This window comes from Rhyacophila brunnea, unplaced genomic scaffold, assembly GCF_057557595.1.
Source record: "Rhyacophila brunnea isolate RB1 unplaced genomic scaffold, BYU_Rbru_1.0 scaffold_3, whole genome shotgun sequence".
Classification (NCBI taxonomy): domain Eukaryota; kingdom Metazoa; phylum Arthropoda; class Insecta; order Trichoptera; family Rhyacophilidae; genus Rhyacophila; species Rhyacophila brunnea.
In genome coordinates, this window is record NW_028232965.1 from 26,725,460 (window position 1) to 26,743,064 (window position 17,605).

The 17,605-nt window shown below is 35.1% G+C and overlaps 1 protein-coding gene across 2 annotated transcripts in view; it reads left to right on the forward strand.

Annotated features, from left to right (window-relative positions):
- Window positions 1-1,286: 1,286 nt before the first annotated feature.
- spg (dedicator of cytokinesis spg) overlaps window positions 1,287-17,605 on the forward strand; it is a 158,776-nt gene continuing 142,457 nt past the window's right edge. For both annotated transcript variants that reach the window (XM_085952372.1, XM_085952373.1), the window contains exon 1: window positions 1,287-1,540. In XM_085952372.1, the coding sequence (XP_085808498.1) occupies window positions 1,498-1,540 (43 nt within the window). In that variant the 5' untranslated portion in view covers window positions 1,287-1,497. The remainder of the gene's footprint in view (window positions 1,541-17,605) is intronic.

The following is a 17,605-nucleotide window of genomic DNA, read 5'->3' on the forward strand; positions in this document are numbered from 1 at the left end:
TAATACATGTTTACCCATACAATTTCTTGTTATGGCCACGATAATACTTACTGTCATCAGTAAATCCATGCACATGTAAAAGGGGTATTATTGCGCCTATACATGTGCATGGATTTACTTGCACCAATAGTGTGCATTTTAATCGATCACAATAATTACTGTTTACACGTAATAGTGCTGACTGCCTCGCTAATCTCATTCTTTAAGAGACGCGATGTCATTTTATGGTACTATTTGACAGGTCGTGAAAATCGGTTAACCCCAAAATGAGTTTTCACAGTGTAGTTCGTTTTTTTAATGGCAGGTTCGCCACCATCGCTCTACTGTGCACGCGCGCGCAGATATCGCAGTCGCGTGAAAATTCAGAAGCATCTGAACTTTTTTAATTCATGCATGCAATCTTGCAATTTGCATGATAATACGTGTTTACACAAATGCATTTTTTTGTTATGACCGTGATAACGATAACATATAGGTACCTACTGCTGTCAGCAGTAAATCCATGGAAGTGTAAACGGGGTAATATGCCTGATTTTAGAGGGCATGTCAAACTTCAAATTGCAATTACTCCATAACACACTAGTTTAAAGACTTACCAACTTTTGGCAGAAACCCCACGAATTATTATGGTATTGCTAATAGGCAGAGTTTATTGAGTTTTGGAAAGTAGTCAAATGGGGCAATATCTTCGTGAAAGATGGTCAATCATTGAAAATTTGAATAGATGAGGGAAAGAGACTGATTTTTTGGCCATCCTCGTGCAATGCATACCTATGGATGCCCGTCGCCTGCTTGGCGATCCACAAGACAGATGGGTAATTCTAAGCCATTTTAAAACAAGCATAATATTATGTTCATTTTGCACAATAAGATTGTGAAAATGGTAATTATTTCACTTTTGGGAAGAGGTCTAACCAAAAAACAACAGTACAGTTATTCAACCTAGCTAAGAAAAGAAAAAATCCTGTAGGACCATTATTCCAAATCCCCAATTCAGTTAAATTTATATTTTATGGTTTTCGTTGTTTTGAAAACGGAAACTACGCTAATGAAAAATATTAACTCCTTCCAAAGAAAATGAATTATAGTAAAAAAAAATCGTTTGGCAATAGCGGAAAGGGATAGCTATTGTTGAAAAAGCGGGAACGAACGATCAATGTTTTAATTTTCATTGATAATTGAAATTACGATGTTGCCAAGTCCTCTGTCGTGGTCTCGTAGTATTTTCGTTTCCCCAGTGTAGATTGTAGAATGTTGCCAGTTGCCATTCGTGGAATATTCTCTTCGTTTTCGCCGATTTAGATTCCCTTTCCAGTTAAACGTCAACTTCATTCATATTGTATTGCTCGCGCTTTACTAGTGTTTGTCTTTCTAACGTAGCGGCCATGTTATTTGTTATTGATTAATTTTTATGATAATGTGATTTAAGTGAACACTGGTGTTTTGTGTGTGAAATGTCGGTCATGTGAGTTATTAAGTGCTTGTGTTTAAGCAGAAATGAAAATGTGGGTGCCTGTTAAAACAAAGAAGTACGGTGTCGGTGAGTCTGTCACATTTGACACTTTATACTTACTTCCTGTCTCAAGTCTATTTCCGATTTATTTAGATTCATCTCACACTTATGACATCCGCTTCTATCTTTAATAATTCAGTTTTATATAACGGATTAAGAAAAAACACAACCTTTTTGATTTTGGACAAGAGGTGGCATGAAAAGGTTATGCGAAAATATGGGGAATATTATTGCTTCGCAATATTTTGCGATACCATCACTCTAATCTCAAGAGTAATAAAATTAACACTAGATCCTTGGAGACTGCAATAATTAGTAAAGTTATTGAATCACATTTTACTATGAGGCTTTCAACACATTTATGTGTATTCAGAGATCTCTTAAATCTTAAAACATCAACGTATTGCTATTGTATTGTAAAAAAATATTTGCGCTGAACTGTGCAATTTTTGTTTACATATATATTATATTCTTCTAGATAGGAAGATATTTCCGTAGTGTATGTATACATTTGACATTTACATACATACTAACGTGGTTATCTTGTTATATTTAATTGTATTTTGAATTTTCGTGAGATATTTTTTGGAGGTTATATCGCGATACCAAAATTTACAATTTCTTTAGACAGCTATTTTTTTCTTAAACAGTATTATTCTTATTTATTATAATCATGGATAATAAATATTATATGTACATAATTTATTATCTAATCTCATTTTATTATTTTTATTTCCCACCCTACTTAATGGGTTGGGTATCAAGGTGTCAAGCATGAAGCAGTGAAATGGAAATAGGTACATAATATATTCGTAAGATTAGTCGCCATAGATTTTCTACATTAAACAACACTTGTCGAAAATAATATTATTATGAATTTCAGATATTATTATGTTTTGTGCAATAGGTAGGTAGGTACGTATGTATTATTATAATTATTTTTCTGTTCATTAAAGGCAGAAACACATTGTTATCACGTCACATGAACTTTACTCATGCTAAACCACCGGAACGGTCAATAATAAAAATTGACAACCTCCAAAAATATTGTCAATTTTATTACCTGTCATTTGCAACTCTTTTCTAAACCACTAAAAACAAAATACGTGAGATCACGTGACTCCAAAATGTGTAAGTAATATCTCAAAAAGAAAAAAAATATAGCTCTTGGTGTTTTCTACTTTATTGTATGTGGTGGACATTACTTGTCAATGAAAAAAAATGCTCGATGTTTTCTAAATGTTGCGCTGGCGACGACTGCTGAGGCTGAAGGTATCCTGGACAGAATATAGAACTAATGCCTCGATACTGCAAGAGCTGCACACCAGTGAGAGACTATACTCTGTGTTTTGCGTTTATTTAGTAAATTTAGTCATAATATACGCCGTGGCCTAGAAAGCCTCGATAGATTAATATTTTTCTGAGCAATGTGCTTGGTGAAAGAGGCAGAGGGCGAACACCTGAGGTGGAGTGATCGCGTGAAGGAATTTACTGAATAACCGATTGCATTCACTATAAGATTTAGAGAAGATAGGGAAAACTAAAGAAAACTGATCCGGAACGTCAAATTCTGGAGTTTTTACACTGAAATACCAAATAAACGACATTGCACACATTTTACTTATCTTACACGCTTACTGTGAACTCGCGTGTGGTCACGTGCCGTGATAATAGTGTGTTTCTGTCTTAAGGGCGGACGTGCTCAGCAAGGGTCAAAATGGTGTTTTTTTCTATTTTCAAAGCATGATCCTGGACATACCCTAAACGTTGTAGATAATCTATTTGTATAATTTTGAAGCCTTATTATCCTTTATATTTATTTTATTAACTGGGATCATCTACTGGACACTGTTGTAGAGTTTTACAGCGCTCTATACAAAGATGACACTGACATCAATTCAGATCTTCCGGTGAACGAAGAATATGGAGATCCTCTTCCCGAGGTTACTACCACAGAGGTGGAATATGCTATAATGTGCATGAAGAGTGGGAAAGCCCCGGGAGAAGATGGGCTGACTATCGATGTTCTCAAACGGGCCGGGAGGACGGTGAGCGAAGTGCTCGCACGTCTGTTCACGTCTTGTCTGCACGAAGAGAACATCCCAGAGTCATGGAAAAATGCCTCCATTATTATTCTCCATAAGAAAGGAGACACTGAAGATCTGAAAAACTATCGACCTATTAGTCTACTGCCAATTCTGTATAAGGTTTTCACGAAAATACTCTCAAACCGTCTCGAAACAATTCTAGACGAGAACTAACCAAGAGAGCAAGCCGGATTCAGAAGAGGCTACAGTACTATGGATCATATACAGGTCGTCAGGGAAATCATAGAGCGCTACCAGGAATACAAACTGCCATTATATCTTGGTTTTATAGACTATGAAAAGGCGTTTGATTCCATCAAAAAATTCTCAATTATAGACGCCCTTAGCAACCAAGGAATTTCCAGACGCTACATAAACATATTGAACAGTATATACAGTGATGCCACAGCATGCGTGAAACTCCACAAACGGTCGTGCAAATTCCCCATTAACAAAGGTGTCCGGCAAGGTGATACCATTTCACCTAAACTATTCACCGCTACTCTTGAGGACTTATTTAGGAAACTTGATTGGGAGGAAAAAGGTGTTCCAATTAACGGAGAGCACCTCAGTCACCTGCGCTTTGCAGATGATATTGTTATACTCTCACAAGACCCGAAAGACCTCCAAGGTAGAATGCAAGAACTCGCGGATGTCAGTCAAACGGTCGGTCTAAGTCTAAAGATAAATGTCTCAAAGACAAAAGTGATGAGGAACTGTTTTTCGGACCCTGTGATTATCTGTATCTCTGGCACCCAACTCGAGCAAGTCAGCAGCTACATCTATCTCGGACAGCAGGTGTCCATAGACGGAAGCATGCACGATGCAATTGCTCGAAGAACAAAGCTGGGATGGAGTGCTTTCGGACGTCTGAATAGTATCTTCAAGAGTGACCTACCATTATGTCTTAAGCGTGGGGTGTTCAACCAATGTGTGCTACCCGTGCTCACGTATGGCTGCGAGACGTGGACCCTCAACACGAGAGAAGTCCAAAAGTTAAGAGTCACAGCGAGGCATGGAGAGGTGCATATTGGGCATCACGCGAAAGGACCGTAAGAGAAACGAATGGGTTAGGAAGCAGACAAGAGTACGCGATGTAATAGACGTTGCCAAACAGCTGAAATGGAGATGGGCGGGGCACATTGCTCGCCGAAAGGACGGCCGCTGGACAAATGCAGTCATCCAATGGTACCCAAGGGGTACGAAACGGTCACAGGGTCGCCCTAAAAGCCGCTGGATTGACGAACTGGTAAAGTTCGGCGGAAATACGTGGCAGCGAACGACACAGGACCGAGAGAGTTGGAGAAAGCTTGGGGAGGCCTTCATCCAGCAGTGGATTGACCCGGGCTGATGATGATGATGATGATATTTATTTTAAAAATTTGATGACTGCATAAAGTATTTTTATTACATAAAATAGTAGATATTCTTTTAAACCTCTCGCTCTAATGTTTTAGAATATAGTCATATTTCAGTACATAAATGTGCAGTGGTGTTAAGTTTTTTTTAAATACGCCATTTCTTTTGGCATTCCCCAGTGGTTAAGCTACAACATACGGCCGTAGCCATAAATTGCCAAACTATAATTGAAGTAGGGAGTAAAATGATGTTAACGCGCGTGTTTGAAGATGTACCGTTTAAAAAAGAAAAAAAAATCGGTTAGGTTAGTTATAGAATTCCGACTTTATTGAAGAAGAATTTCGCAACGACACTGTAGAATCTACAATCTACAGTGTAGATCATCTCCACAATTTCACATGTTTATTAATCAGTATTTTACATTCATAAATGAAAAAAAATTTTTAGGTTTAAGTACTTACTCTGGACCCAAAATCATGTATCGAAACTTACTTGATGCGGCTCGAACCAAGCAAATAGGTATTTGCAATAATAATTAAACTGGATATAATTACGAAGAATTTGCCAAAAAAAGGATAATATTACATTCTGGTCATTCAAATGTAATAGTATGTTGCAACGAATTGTATACCATAATCATGGGCCCCACACCGTGAAGCGGGCCCCCAGATTAGGATATTTGGCGGGCCCCCCTACCTATCACTAAGGATAAAGACAGTGTGACGCTCTACAGTAGCGTTTTCCAAATGGTGTACGTTTTATTGTATATTTTAATACATCCATTCGAATTATGGAGATGTCGAGTATTGATACACAATTAAAAATTATATCGTACAACCACATAATGTAAAATAATAATAATGTTGAAGGAAAATAGCGCCGTAGGCGACTTTCTTTACTATTAAAGCAAATTTGTGATGTGTGTTTATCTCATTTATCTGGTCGACTCGCCTCGCCGTGCCCCTCCTGAGGCCGGGCCCCCAGGGTAGAGCCCAGTCGGCCCCCTTGTGGGGGCCATGACTATAATAGTATCGCTTCATTGGGTAAAACGTTAACATCTCTCCATGACAAGCGTATAAGTACAAGTAGCTGCATTTCGTTAAAGAACATGAAAACATGAACACCAACATACCTCCTTGTATGCACGCCTGCTTTGATATAATACTTATGAATTATGTAACATAAACTTAATATTGGAACTAACAAGCATTCATTTTTGGCTATGGTTCAAATCCTTTTAGGTAAGTTCAAAAAATCGGGACCGTCGCGATGAATTTTGATGTGAAAATCTGCGGATGCTTCTGGTGAGCACCGCGTGACGTTCCGCTTGCACCTGACCGTGATAAGAATATTAAATTATGCGACAACAATACAAGACACTTTCGGAAATCCGCTTATAATTACGAGAGAATGCCAGCTATTAGTTGACGTATTATTATTATATTATGCAAGTTAGATACTAATTAATGCAGTGAAATAGTTTACAAATAGGTACATCATTCGTTGAATTTATAGTATTAAACCGGTCCTAGAGAGTGCGAGGCCCAATATAAACATTTGTGCTAGGCCCTTTGGTACGAAGAGCGAATATTATATTATTAATATCGTCAGTGGGAAACCTTATTTAACGCCGGATGTGAAAGAAATCTCATCTCCGCGAGAGGTATCTACTCTGAAAAGTTTTTATATTTACATATTCTTAACACTATACATTACATATTTTAAACTAGAATTTAATACTGACAGGTGTTTCTGTATCACTTTTTCTAGGTCAAAAACCCCAATTAAATTTAATTACATAATGTCAAAAAGTTCATTATAGAGCAAATCTGAGGCGAAAGATCTTGCTATAATTTTTGACTCTTCGTTATCTTTTCACTCGCATATAACTTCTACAGCTCTACGTGAAAGTAAACTTTTAGAATTCATCGTGTGACAAGCCAAACCATTCAAGAATCCAAATGTCATACGTAGGTACTCTCTACTTCTCGTTAGTGCGTAGTATTATTGAATATGCGTCTATTATCTGGAGTCCTTATGAAGTATACCACAAGTTTATTTTACAGCGCGTCCTGAAGAAAAATTTTCGATGTCTTTATTTTAAGACATAAGTACTTAGCTATTTTCTTTTTAATCATTCGTCTAGCGATTACTGCCGACTGCATGCTCACTTTTCACTCTCTTGAATCCCGTAGGTCACTTCTACTCTTGAAAAATTAATGCCTGCTATCACAAGGGTTGGTTTCCAATCCTGGCGTCCTAAAGAATTTAAAGTTATATGCGCCCGTCAATTACCTACGTGGTCGCAGCCGTGACCTATTCTGGATCAAAACTGTCCTCGAGTCAGATTTATCAGGCACCATTACCGAGGGGTGCGAGACTAATAAATGGTTCACGACATCGCATGTTGTGAACGTCCAGAATTTTGATTTGTTATGTCCACAATGTTTTTAGCGTGTAATGTGTTAAGCCAACACTTTTCTTGTAGTTTTCTTTTTTGTTTCTTTCTTGTGACTTCCGTCCATCTAAGGAACGAGGCCCGATTGGGCCCAATCGGTCCAATCACCTTAGACCGGGCGTGACACTGCCCATCGACATAATTAAATATAGGTACAAAATCTTCTGTCATTTTGTTTCCATATTGTATTTACGTACCAATGTAGTATTTTATGCTGGTGGCATTGTGGTGTAAGATGTCTTTCGTATTAAGCCTAGTCCAGACCGAGTTATACCTGCCTCAACTCAACATGTCCGTTCCCAATCGTTATCAGCTACTTATTAGTTTGATAGTTGTGAAACTCAACGCACGTCGATACGTGCAAATAGTGCTATCAAATTAAATGTAGTCTGGATAGAACATTGTGTATATTATCTGAAACCACAAGATGACTTGTCGCTACTTCCTATGAAATATTAAAAAAAATATATGGCCAATAATGAAAAACATACATATGTATTTGTATACAAGGATTTTAAATGTTCGTAAACATTTTTTATACAATGTTCATTTATTCACCACATGTGTATCTGGGCCTAGGCATTGGCTATTTATGATCTAGTAGGAGTTACAATATAAAATAATTACAAGTTGACTCAAATTGACTGAAATTTTGATTCAATGTGTAAGCAAGCAGTTTAGATTTTTGTAATTTATTGAAGAGATTTACGGAAAAAAATTAAAGTAGGTATATCCTAATCATAATTACTTATTGGATACCCAGTGACCATGGGCAACACCCACTATTATCCAGTACATACATATTATTATGTATTCTGAAAACATTATAATTTAAAATATTTATTTTCTTACTTATGAAAAAAAATCTTACTTATATATTTATTGTCTAATATAAATATGTACCTAAGTATTTTCGTGAAAAAAGGCAATTCTTGAAAAACTTTGCAGACGGAAAATCGATTTAAACCTACCAGTGACGAAGGGTGGAGGTAGGCTGGTAAGATCCTGTATAAATAGCGCATACTATACTTTGTCGGTCAAACGTATTTGTTTTCATTGAACTAAGACTACAATGTGCAGATAAGTATTGTATGTTTTTTTTTTTAATTAATTAAACTCTGCCTAATTCAAGCCATAGTCGATAATAGTAAAAAAAATACTTTGATATCTTGAATTAGGCAGGGTTTAATGAATTTAAAAGAACTAACCAACACTGTCTGTTTAACGGTTCGATGCCTTCAGCTAATTATCTCGCTATATGACGCCGCGATCGACAGGCCGCACATACAAATTTCGCGAGTTATCTCGCCCGACTTTAAACTCAAATTACTAGCCACTGTCGGTTGATTTGCTTATAAACACACAGTGACATCTGTTTGAATAATTATGAAATACTAACCCATAAATTATCGATATTACAGCGATTGTAGTAAGAGCTTAGTTCTACATTAAACTTGTATCGGCCTGTCGGATACTGTCAGTAATATCGTGAGGCATATAAAATGTTAATTCAACGAATTTTGTAATTGTAATAAGTTGAAAAGGTATGCACTATTTTTCGTTGAATCGCCCATAGCATACCTAAACTATTATGCACAGAACAGATTTGAGTTCCCTGCTATTATGGTTTGGTTAGGCAGGCTTTAATTGAATTTTAAAAAACTAACCAGCACCATCTGCAAATTGTACTCTTAGTTAAATGAAGATAAATAAGTATGACTGCAAAAGTGTACACTATTTATGTTTAATTTTAATAACCTACCTGCACTCCTCGCCACTGAAACCTACTCTTGTCACGATTTCTCTCAGCATGCCTATAGATTTTAGCAAAGCCTTATAGTTAGTTACCTAATAGCAAGTGTTTTATAAATTATTATTTTCTGGATAACATTTGTCTATTTCTCCAGAAAGTCGATAATCCAGTATTATTTATAAGCAATAATCGATGCAGTTCCCCTACGTATTGTATAAAAATATTTCCTGGAATCGTACATTACGTATTAATGATATTATGACTATAAGGAAGGTCAGCTGAGATTAGTCTATCAAGCTGATTCACCGCAAACTTAACACTTTACGAGTTCTTTTGTTAACTATCATTGGTTGTAACTTGCAACTCTATACCTACTGAAGGCCTCCGACTTCCTGACTAGCTCAGGCACTTGGAAGTGGAGGTTCATTAATGTGGAGGAACAGGCAGGAATCTCATAGACGTGGAGTAACCAAGAAGTTACGGTAGAGAAAGTAAGTCGATAACTCAAGAAAACACTGGTTAAACTTCATAACTGGTATATTATCAATGTTGTTACACAATTTAACTTATGATCACCCTTTATTCAAAAGTTTATAATCAAATGTCAGTGAAATAATGTTTATATGTAACTAGATTCTCGTTAAACAATCACGATAAGTCGAATGTCAAAATTATTTAACGTCTACAAGCCACAATTATCCAAAAGGAAAAGGTCTGAATTGTTCGCATCCGAAATTCACAAGTAAATTATGAAAAGTCATTTATTTAAATCTCGAAATTAAAAAAAAAAACATTTGAAAACGTCTGATTTATTTATATCTCGAAGTCCACAAAAATAACCACATTTATTACTGATTAATTAAAAATTAATTCGAATATTATTAATTACTTAATTATTTTCAAATTAACTTGATTATTATTAACTAATTATTTAACATTAACTTAATTATTTCTAATTAGTTATGCAGACGAGATCGCGTGGGTCCCGGGGCAACAAAGCGTCACAGAGACGCCCCCCGGAAATCCCCAAGCAGACTGATATCGGATTTTAGAATCTTGCCTTTTTATCCGTTAGGGGTGGTCGTATTTCTTACCTATTCACACCGATACCGCCATATGCTACACATTTATATAAGGTTGACGGATGTCAGTCTATCAACCAAACATATAGTGATATCGATGTACATAATATGATTAATATGAATATTACTTTAATTACATTAATTACCATATACTATTAACGCCCGTCCATATGTCCCACTTTATTATTTCGCTAACCCATTGCATATTACATTTCATTAACCATTATATTACAATTATACATTATCAATTATCTTACAACCAAATCATATTTTATATTTAATCTATCTTAATTAACCCTTTACCTAAGCATATTATATTTAGTCAAAATTTAATCCTATTATCTTATTACCTATATGTACATGGTCTGTGACCGACTTATCTCTTCCACAGTTCACCCTGAGAAGTGGTGGAACCTGCCAGAGCAAACTGCGGGACTTCTACATATATTAAATATTGTTCTGCTTTGTCGAGGGTCGTAATCATCTAACCGGTGGTACATTGACTACCAGTATCAGACCGAGCGGTTGGGAGGCACTACTCTTTATGGGAGCGCCCCCCACAGGGGCGAAAAATTAAGTGTGCGTCACTACGTATAAGTTAGTGCCTGCTTAAACTGTTGTAAATGCCCCAAATAAGTAATAAAATAAGCATTTGATGATGATTTTACTTTGACACGACCAGTGAAATATTTCACTAAGTAGCATACATTAGCGCAGAGGAAGTCCGATTAAAATTATCGGAAACGGTCGTCTCCATACAAGTCACTCGCAGTACAGTTTGTTATTTGTCAACAATGTCAACACTCCATTATTGATAAGTGCACCGAGATCTGAGCTCAGATTCGTCGTCGGATTCTCCCCTGGTTATATCGCACTTAGGGGTATAATCCCGGCGCCACCCTTCCTATCGGGATTTTCAAAAATATATATATTTAGATTGTGATTTAAGATTTAGATTTACGTGCCAATCATTTAAGGTTTTTTTTATCAGACACTCATTAGAGAAATATAACAAACCAATGTTGATAATTGAATTATAATACATAGTTGCTTAGTTCTAAAGTAATCGTTAAATAATATACCTTAAACAAAGCACCGTATAATTAGTTTCGTATTTAAACAAGTATTTTATCATTACTAGAATAGTCACGATTCTGATGGTTAGGCAGGTACCTATGTAAATCATATTATTTAGTTACAAATAATATAAAAAATAGCATTCGATAGGACAGATAGGCACATAAGTATATTTTATTTGTTGTGCAAAAACGCGACTAAGTATTTGAGCAGGTATGGCAGACTTTGAATTTTGATGAATCAGATGTGAATCATTTTCCATAAAGGTAGTTACGCATTGTATAATTTATTCGAAGTTTTGGCAGGTATTTTATAAATACTTAATTGAGAATTAAATTTGATTAATTAAATACAATTTAAATTGTGTCAAGCTCAGTAAGCGATACTTATTTGACATTTAAGTCGTCAACGAAAAGAATAGGTACCTACTGTATATAATGTTTGAGACTTTCACGGTTGTTTTTTATCGTTATAGATTCTAGGATTTTCACCGCGTGTACTTCTCTATATCTCTATATAGTGTATATCTCTTGATAATGGCCTCTGCAACGAGCCTGAAACGTCAAGAAAAGAATGAAGAAGTTCACGCGGTGGAAACCCAAGAATGTATTACGATGAATAGGTACTGCATTCAGTAAATTATGATTTTTTTCCGGAAGAAACGTCTGTTTAAATGGTCGAATTTTGTATGACTAAATAATTAGGTAAGTATAGTGGTGTATTGATTTGTTTGCTAATTATATGATACCTAGGTACTTGTTTAAATTTCAGATATAGGAGACAACACTATGTTGCAGGCTGGAAAAAAGCCGTACAAAAAATGAGTCAAAACCATTATACTTACTTAATTAATAATGGAGTTCTACATGTAAACGCCATCTCAATTATTTACAAAATAATTGGCTACTATGTGTAAATGTATTGTGGCACACCATTAGTTATTTTTTTGGTAAAGCCGCGTTGACACGGTCCAAGTACGATCCAAGTAGACTTGGATAGGAATAATTAGTATGAAGATGTCTCATCCAAGTGACAGCTTCATACTATTTATTCCTATCCAAGTGCACTCGTATGTGACATTTTCATACTAATTATTCCTATCCAAGCTACTTGGACCGCGTCCTACTCATACAAGTTAACTTGGATAGGAATAAATAGTATGGAGCTGTCACTTGGATAGGAATAAATAGTATGAAGCTGTCACTTGGATGAAACATCTGCATACTAATTATTCCTATCCAAGTCTACTTGGATCGTACTTGGACCGTGTCAACGCGGCTTAACGATAACGCTTATCATATTTGAATCTAATAGGTACATACAAGAAATTATTGTCAATATTTATCATTGGAATCGTTCCTGTATAGTCTTACATTTTACGTTTATTTTTAAATATGCGCGGCGAATGAAATATTTAATACTAAAACATTGAATAAAGACAATCGATTATCCAATCGAAACAATATTGACACATATATTATATCCACATAGACTTGTGCCTTCGGCCCGATTTACGACCGACAACAGCAGAACTGTCAGTTTTATAAAGATTATTGTCCAGGACACTCCAGGACATACGATGTGAGCCGAGACTGATGGTGGTACATTAAATATTATGTAATATTGTTGTTTTAAGTATCATTTAAATTTAAACAATACCATATTTTTTCACAGCTACAATAGAATACTTATTGTCTTGTCAGCTATTATTACCACCTATATTAGACGGCTCTGATTTATGTACAATGAAAAAAAACCTCAACACAGAATTTATCCGCGTAAAATATGTGATAATGCGGAAGCAACAAACACGTGAGAGATAATATTTCATTTCATTTTATTGCTCGCTCCCGAAATCCCAGAATCCGTGCCATAAAACACGATAATCCCGACAAGATATAATTCGCCGTCGTTCCGTGATCGTGCTCCCTGTTTGTATTGTAATTGAATGTTGCCGTACAAGTCGACGAGTATTTTGTTATCATGTCATTGCACCCAATCTCCGGTACTCATTTACAAATCATTTTTGATCCGTCGCTATCAATCGGTAATGTGCACTAGTATGTAGGCTGGGTAGACACCTACTACTTTACTGTACCTACGATGCGTGAAAGTTTACGTATGCATACATACGTAACTGCAAGATGCACTTACCTACTTGCCTTTTGATAACGCGGTTTATTATTTTGCAGGTACATAATTTATCTCTAGTCATTGATATAACACCCACGGTGGCCGCGCGGCTTGGGTCTGCCAAGTACACATATTGTTTTTCAATTTGTGGGTGTCAGGGTATGGGTTGAGCAAGTGGCTGACATCCGTTTCTCGTAAAAAACAAAATCTGTCAATACAAACCTCTACTCTGTGGAGGCCCATATTATATTATGATCCTATTAGGATCGGAGATGGTCGAAAGAAAGAAGAATTATAAACTATTTTAGATGAGAATTAAAAAAAAATAATGTCTATTATTGGGTCGGGTTGATTTTGCAAATAACTGCAATCCATAGGACAAAAGTACAGTATTCCCGTCATTCAAGGAAAGATCAATGGTAAGCGTAGCGGAGGACGGCGCCGCATTTCGTGGCTTAAGAACCTCCGTGATTGGTACAAGTGCAACTCCACTGAACTGTTCCGGGTAGCAGACGACAAATCGAAGATCGCCTTGATGGTGGCCGACCTCCGCTAGGGGATGGCATGATAAGAAGATATATTAGTATAATAAGCTAATAACTAATGACATATATTTTATTATCCGGAATAAAACTATCCCTCTCTATTTCTGTCTAATTGTCGACTTTCACCATGGAGTTATACATATTATATTATGATTACAATCCCTTGTAAAATATTCATCAGGGATGAGTATTTTTAAAATCCTGGGATGAATGAAACAAATAAAATTTTGCACAAAAACTCATTCAGTAGGTATTTTCTCAAAACAATATAGGTAGTATGGAAAAATAATCAATAGGTACGAAATAAAATAAGAAATTAGGTAAATATATTTTATAATACTGAATATGGTAGATTTTTTCTAGAAGAAATCTCGAGAAAATAAATACATATTATGCATCCCTGGTATATGTTTTTTAAATCGTAAAATCTTCAACCTTCACTCAATATATTGAATCGTCATAATGTCTACCAAAGACGAAAATCATGTAGGTACTTATTCGAACAATTAAAAAATCTTAACGTGCTTCATAATCGATTTCCATATCTGATTATTATTTTCATTGTTTAGAACTGATAATTTTCTTGAGTAAGCCATAAATGCCTAAACGCTAAAAATCGCAGCATTTCGACAGTAATTAGATATATTTTTTGCTTAGGTACCCAATGTTCTGTGGTTTTTTAAAAGTTAACGAAATATCAAATGTTTGGATCCACACATCTAATAAATGAAAGCTTAAATCGCGTGTTTATATTATTATTTACTATATCGTAATAATAGTAAACTATTTAGGTATTATAAGTTATAACTGTATCATACAATGATGTAAGTATGGATTCCAATCCCGGGATCCCAAACTATTTTCGATACCTATGAATCCCGGGATTGGTAAACATAATCCCGAAACTTTCGGGATTGAGTTTTTCTATCAATTTTTATGGAAAATAAAATAAAAACGAAAATATAAGACATAAGTACTTTTAATAACATACAAATACATTAGAAATAAACTGAGTTTGAACGAAGTTTGATTTATTACCCATGTGTTGCCAGTTCATCTTATTTTTTCACATAAATTGATGAAAATGAGCAAAATTGGAAAAAACAATGCTTCGCACTTTTTGTCATTTTTTTTATTTTAATTGAACTTGTATTTGTTATCTTTTCATAAATAAATAAAACTGTTTTTCTTTCACATTATTATTTATACATATTATAATATTATTCACTCCATTAAACCTATGTATTTACTATTTACAATATTAACAATAAAATGTCTTAAATAGTATATAAATTATACTAAATTTATCTTTGATCGATTTTATCAACGTTATTTGTATATATAGAAATTTTATATTAATTATTGATGCCAATCCCGATCCCGGGACCAGCCCCGGGATCGTCAAATCGTAATCCCGAAATCCCGGGATCAAGATTTAGGCTCGGGAATGAATTCACTAGATGTAAGCAACTATTTTTTAATCCACTTAATCCGCGTAGGTATTAACTATTTTTTACGGATGCTATAGTCATGCGTAGTTTTAGCCCTGTGTTACTTTTTTCATTTGTTTCAACGGAACTATAATATGTAGTTAAATTCTTCTTCGCAGTCGAAGAGTCATTCCAATCAATATTTTTTCCTAGCGCTAAAATAACGATAAGAAACTACGATTAATTTGGACCTACGCACGTACAATTAAGATTACGGATCTTTTTGTTAGTAAAGGATAGACGGCCTTTTAATTTTACAATTATTTATCGGACTGAATACATTCCAGAATTATAACATTTTCGATCCGGGTAGAGTATACGTTTTATAAATTTGCACTTTTGTTGCACTTTTTACTATACTGATACGCCTCTTGCCTGATTACCTCGCATAAAATTAGATCAAATGAAATGCACTTGTATTAATATATTATATCGTAATAAACACATACTTAAATAGATAATTATGTAAAAAAAACAATTTTTAGAATAAATTACACCATTTTCATCCTAGAGCCGAAGTGCAAAGTTATGAAGCATATTTATACTCTACGTATGGCCCCCACATCTTGAAGCGGGCCCCCCTACCTATCGCTAATGTTAAAGTCAGTGTAACGATCTACAGTTGTGTAATACGAATAGTGTAATTTAGGGTATTTTTTAGCGATTTTTTGTATTTTTAATACACCTATTTGAATTTTTGTGGAGTTGTCGAATATCGACAAACAGTAATCGAAAATTGCATCGCACAAGTACATAATATTTTGAAACGTTAGTATGATTGAAGTGAAATAGCGCTGCAGGCGACATTTTTTACTATTGATGCAATTTTGTGATGTGTGTTTATCTCATTTGGCTGGTCGGTCCGCCACGCCGAGCCCCCCTTAAGCCCGGGCCCCCAGGCTAGAGCCCTTTCAGCCCCCCCCCCCTTGTGGAGGCCATGACTCTACGATACATCGAGAAGCTGAGTGAGAACTCTAATTTCGATATGTGCACAGTGTAATTTATTGGTAGGTATTGGTTTAAACATAAAGTGAACTATTATACCTTTGTCGAATTTCTGAGGCCATTGCTTGATAGACCAAAAATAATTGATGTTAATAACACTGCCCTTGAATAATTTCTCAATCGTTGTTTATTTTTCGCGGTCTGTGATGTTAATGTACAACTGATAAAGACCTAGCTACCCACGTACTAGTTTGTAGTGTTTAACATTGTTGGTACCAATGACATTCATTGGTTGATACAAAGAACAGCTCTACCAGTCGATTTCCCTGCAGAAATCACCTATAGAAAATGTCGTATAATAATATAGGTACATAGGTACTTAATGCAATTTTGTTCTCACGTTCACGGTTAATATTATTATTATTATTATGTATGTCATCTTGCACTTTACTTGTTTCGAACTTAACTTGCTTAAACCGGATTTAAATAAGTTAGCGACTGAACAATATCATGAGAAAATGGTAAATATGAATTTTATACGAATATTATTGCAGCGGTGGTGAACCTACGGCACGCGTGTCACGTTTAAAAGTGGAAATCGATTACAATTTAAATCATCTATAGCGCTTAATATGTTTATTTATTTATAGACATTTTAAGGCTTCGATGAAAGATTTTGAAATTACAAAGTAGGTTTATAAATTTTGAAAAATTGTTCTTAATCTAATTATATGTTAATGGTTTTGAAACAAATTTAGTTTTGTTGATTCAACTTTAATTGAATCAATTACGTTGACAGCTGTTTCGGGCATTAAACCCATCTTCGGAAAGGTCGTTTATGAAGATGGGTTTGTAGCCCGGAACAGCTAACAAATTAAATGACTCAAAGTAGGATTAACGAAATTTATTTTGTTATAAAACTATTATAATGGAGTTATACCTAAGTACCTAATAGTATATTCATTAACTTGTTGACCGCAAAGCATTTAATTATCTACTATTTAATTCTCACATTTAAACAACATGCTAATTATATCGAATGGCCAATTAACTAGTAATCTATAGGTTTATTTTTGTCATTGGTATTTGTTATTTTAGGTTAACCAATCAAGCAATCTTTATATGATGTGAATTATTAATATCAAGTGATAAACTCATTTTAT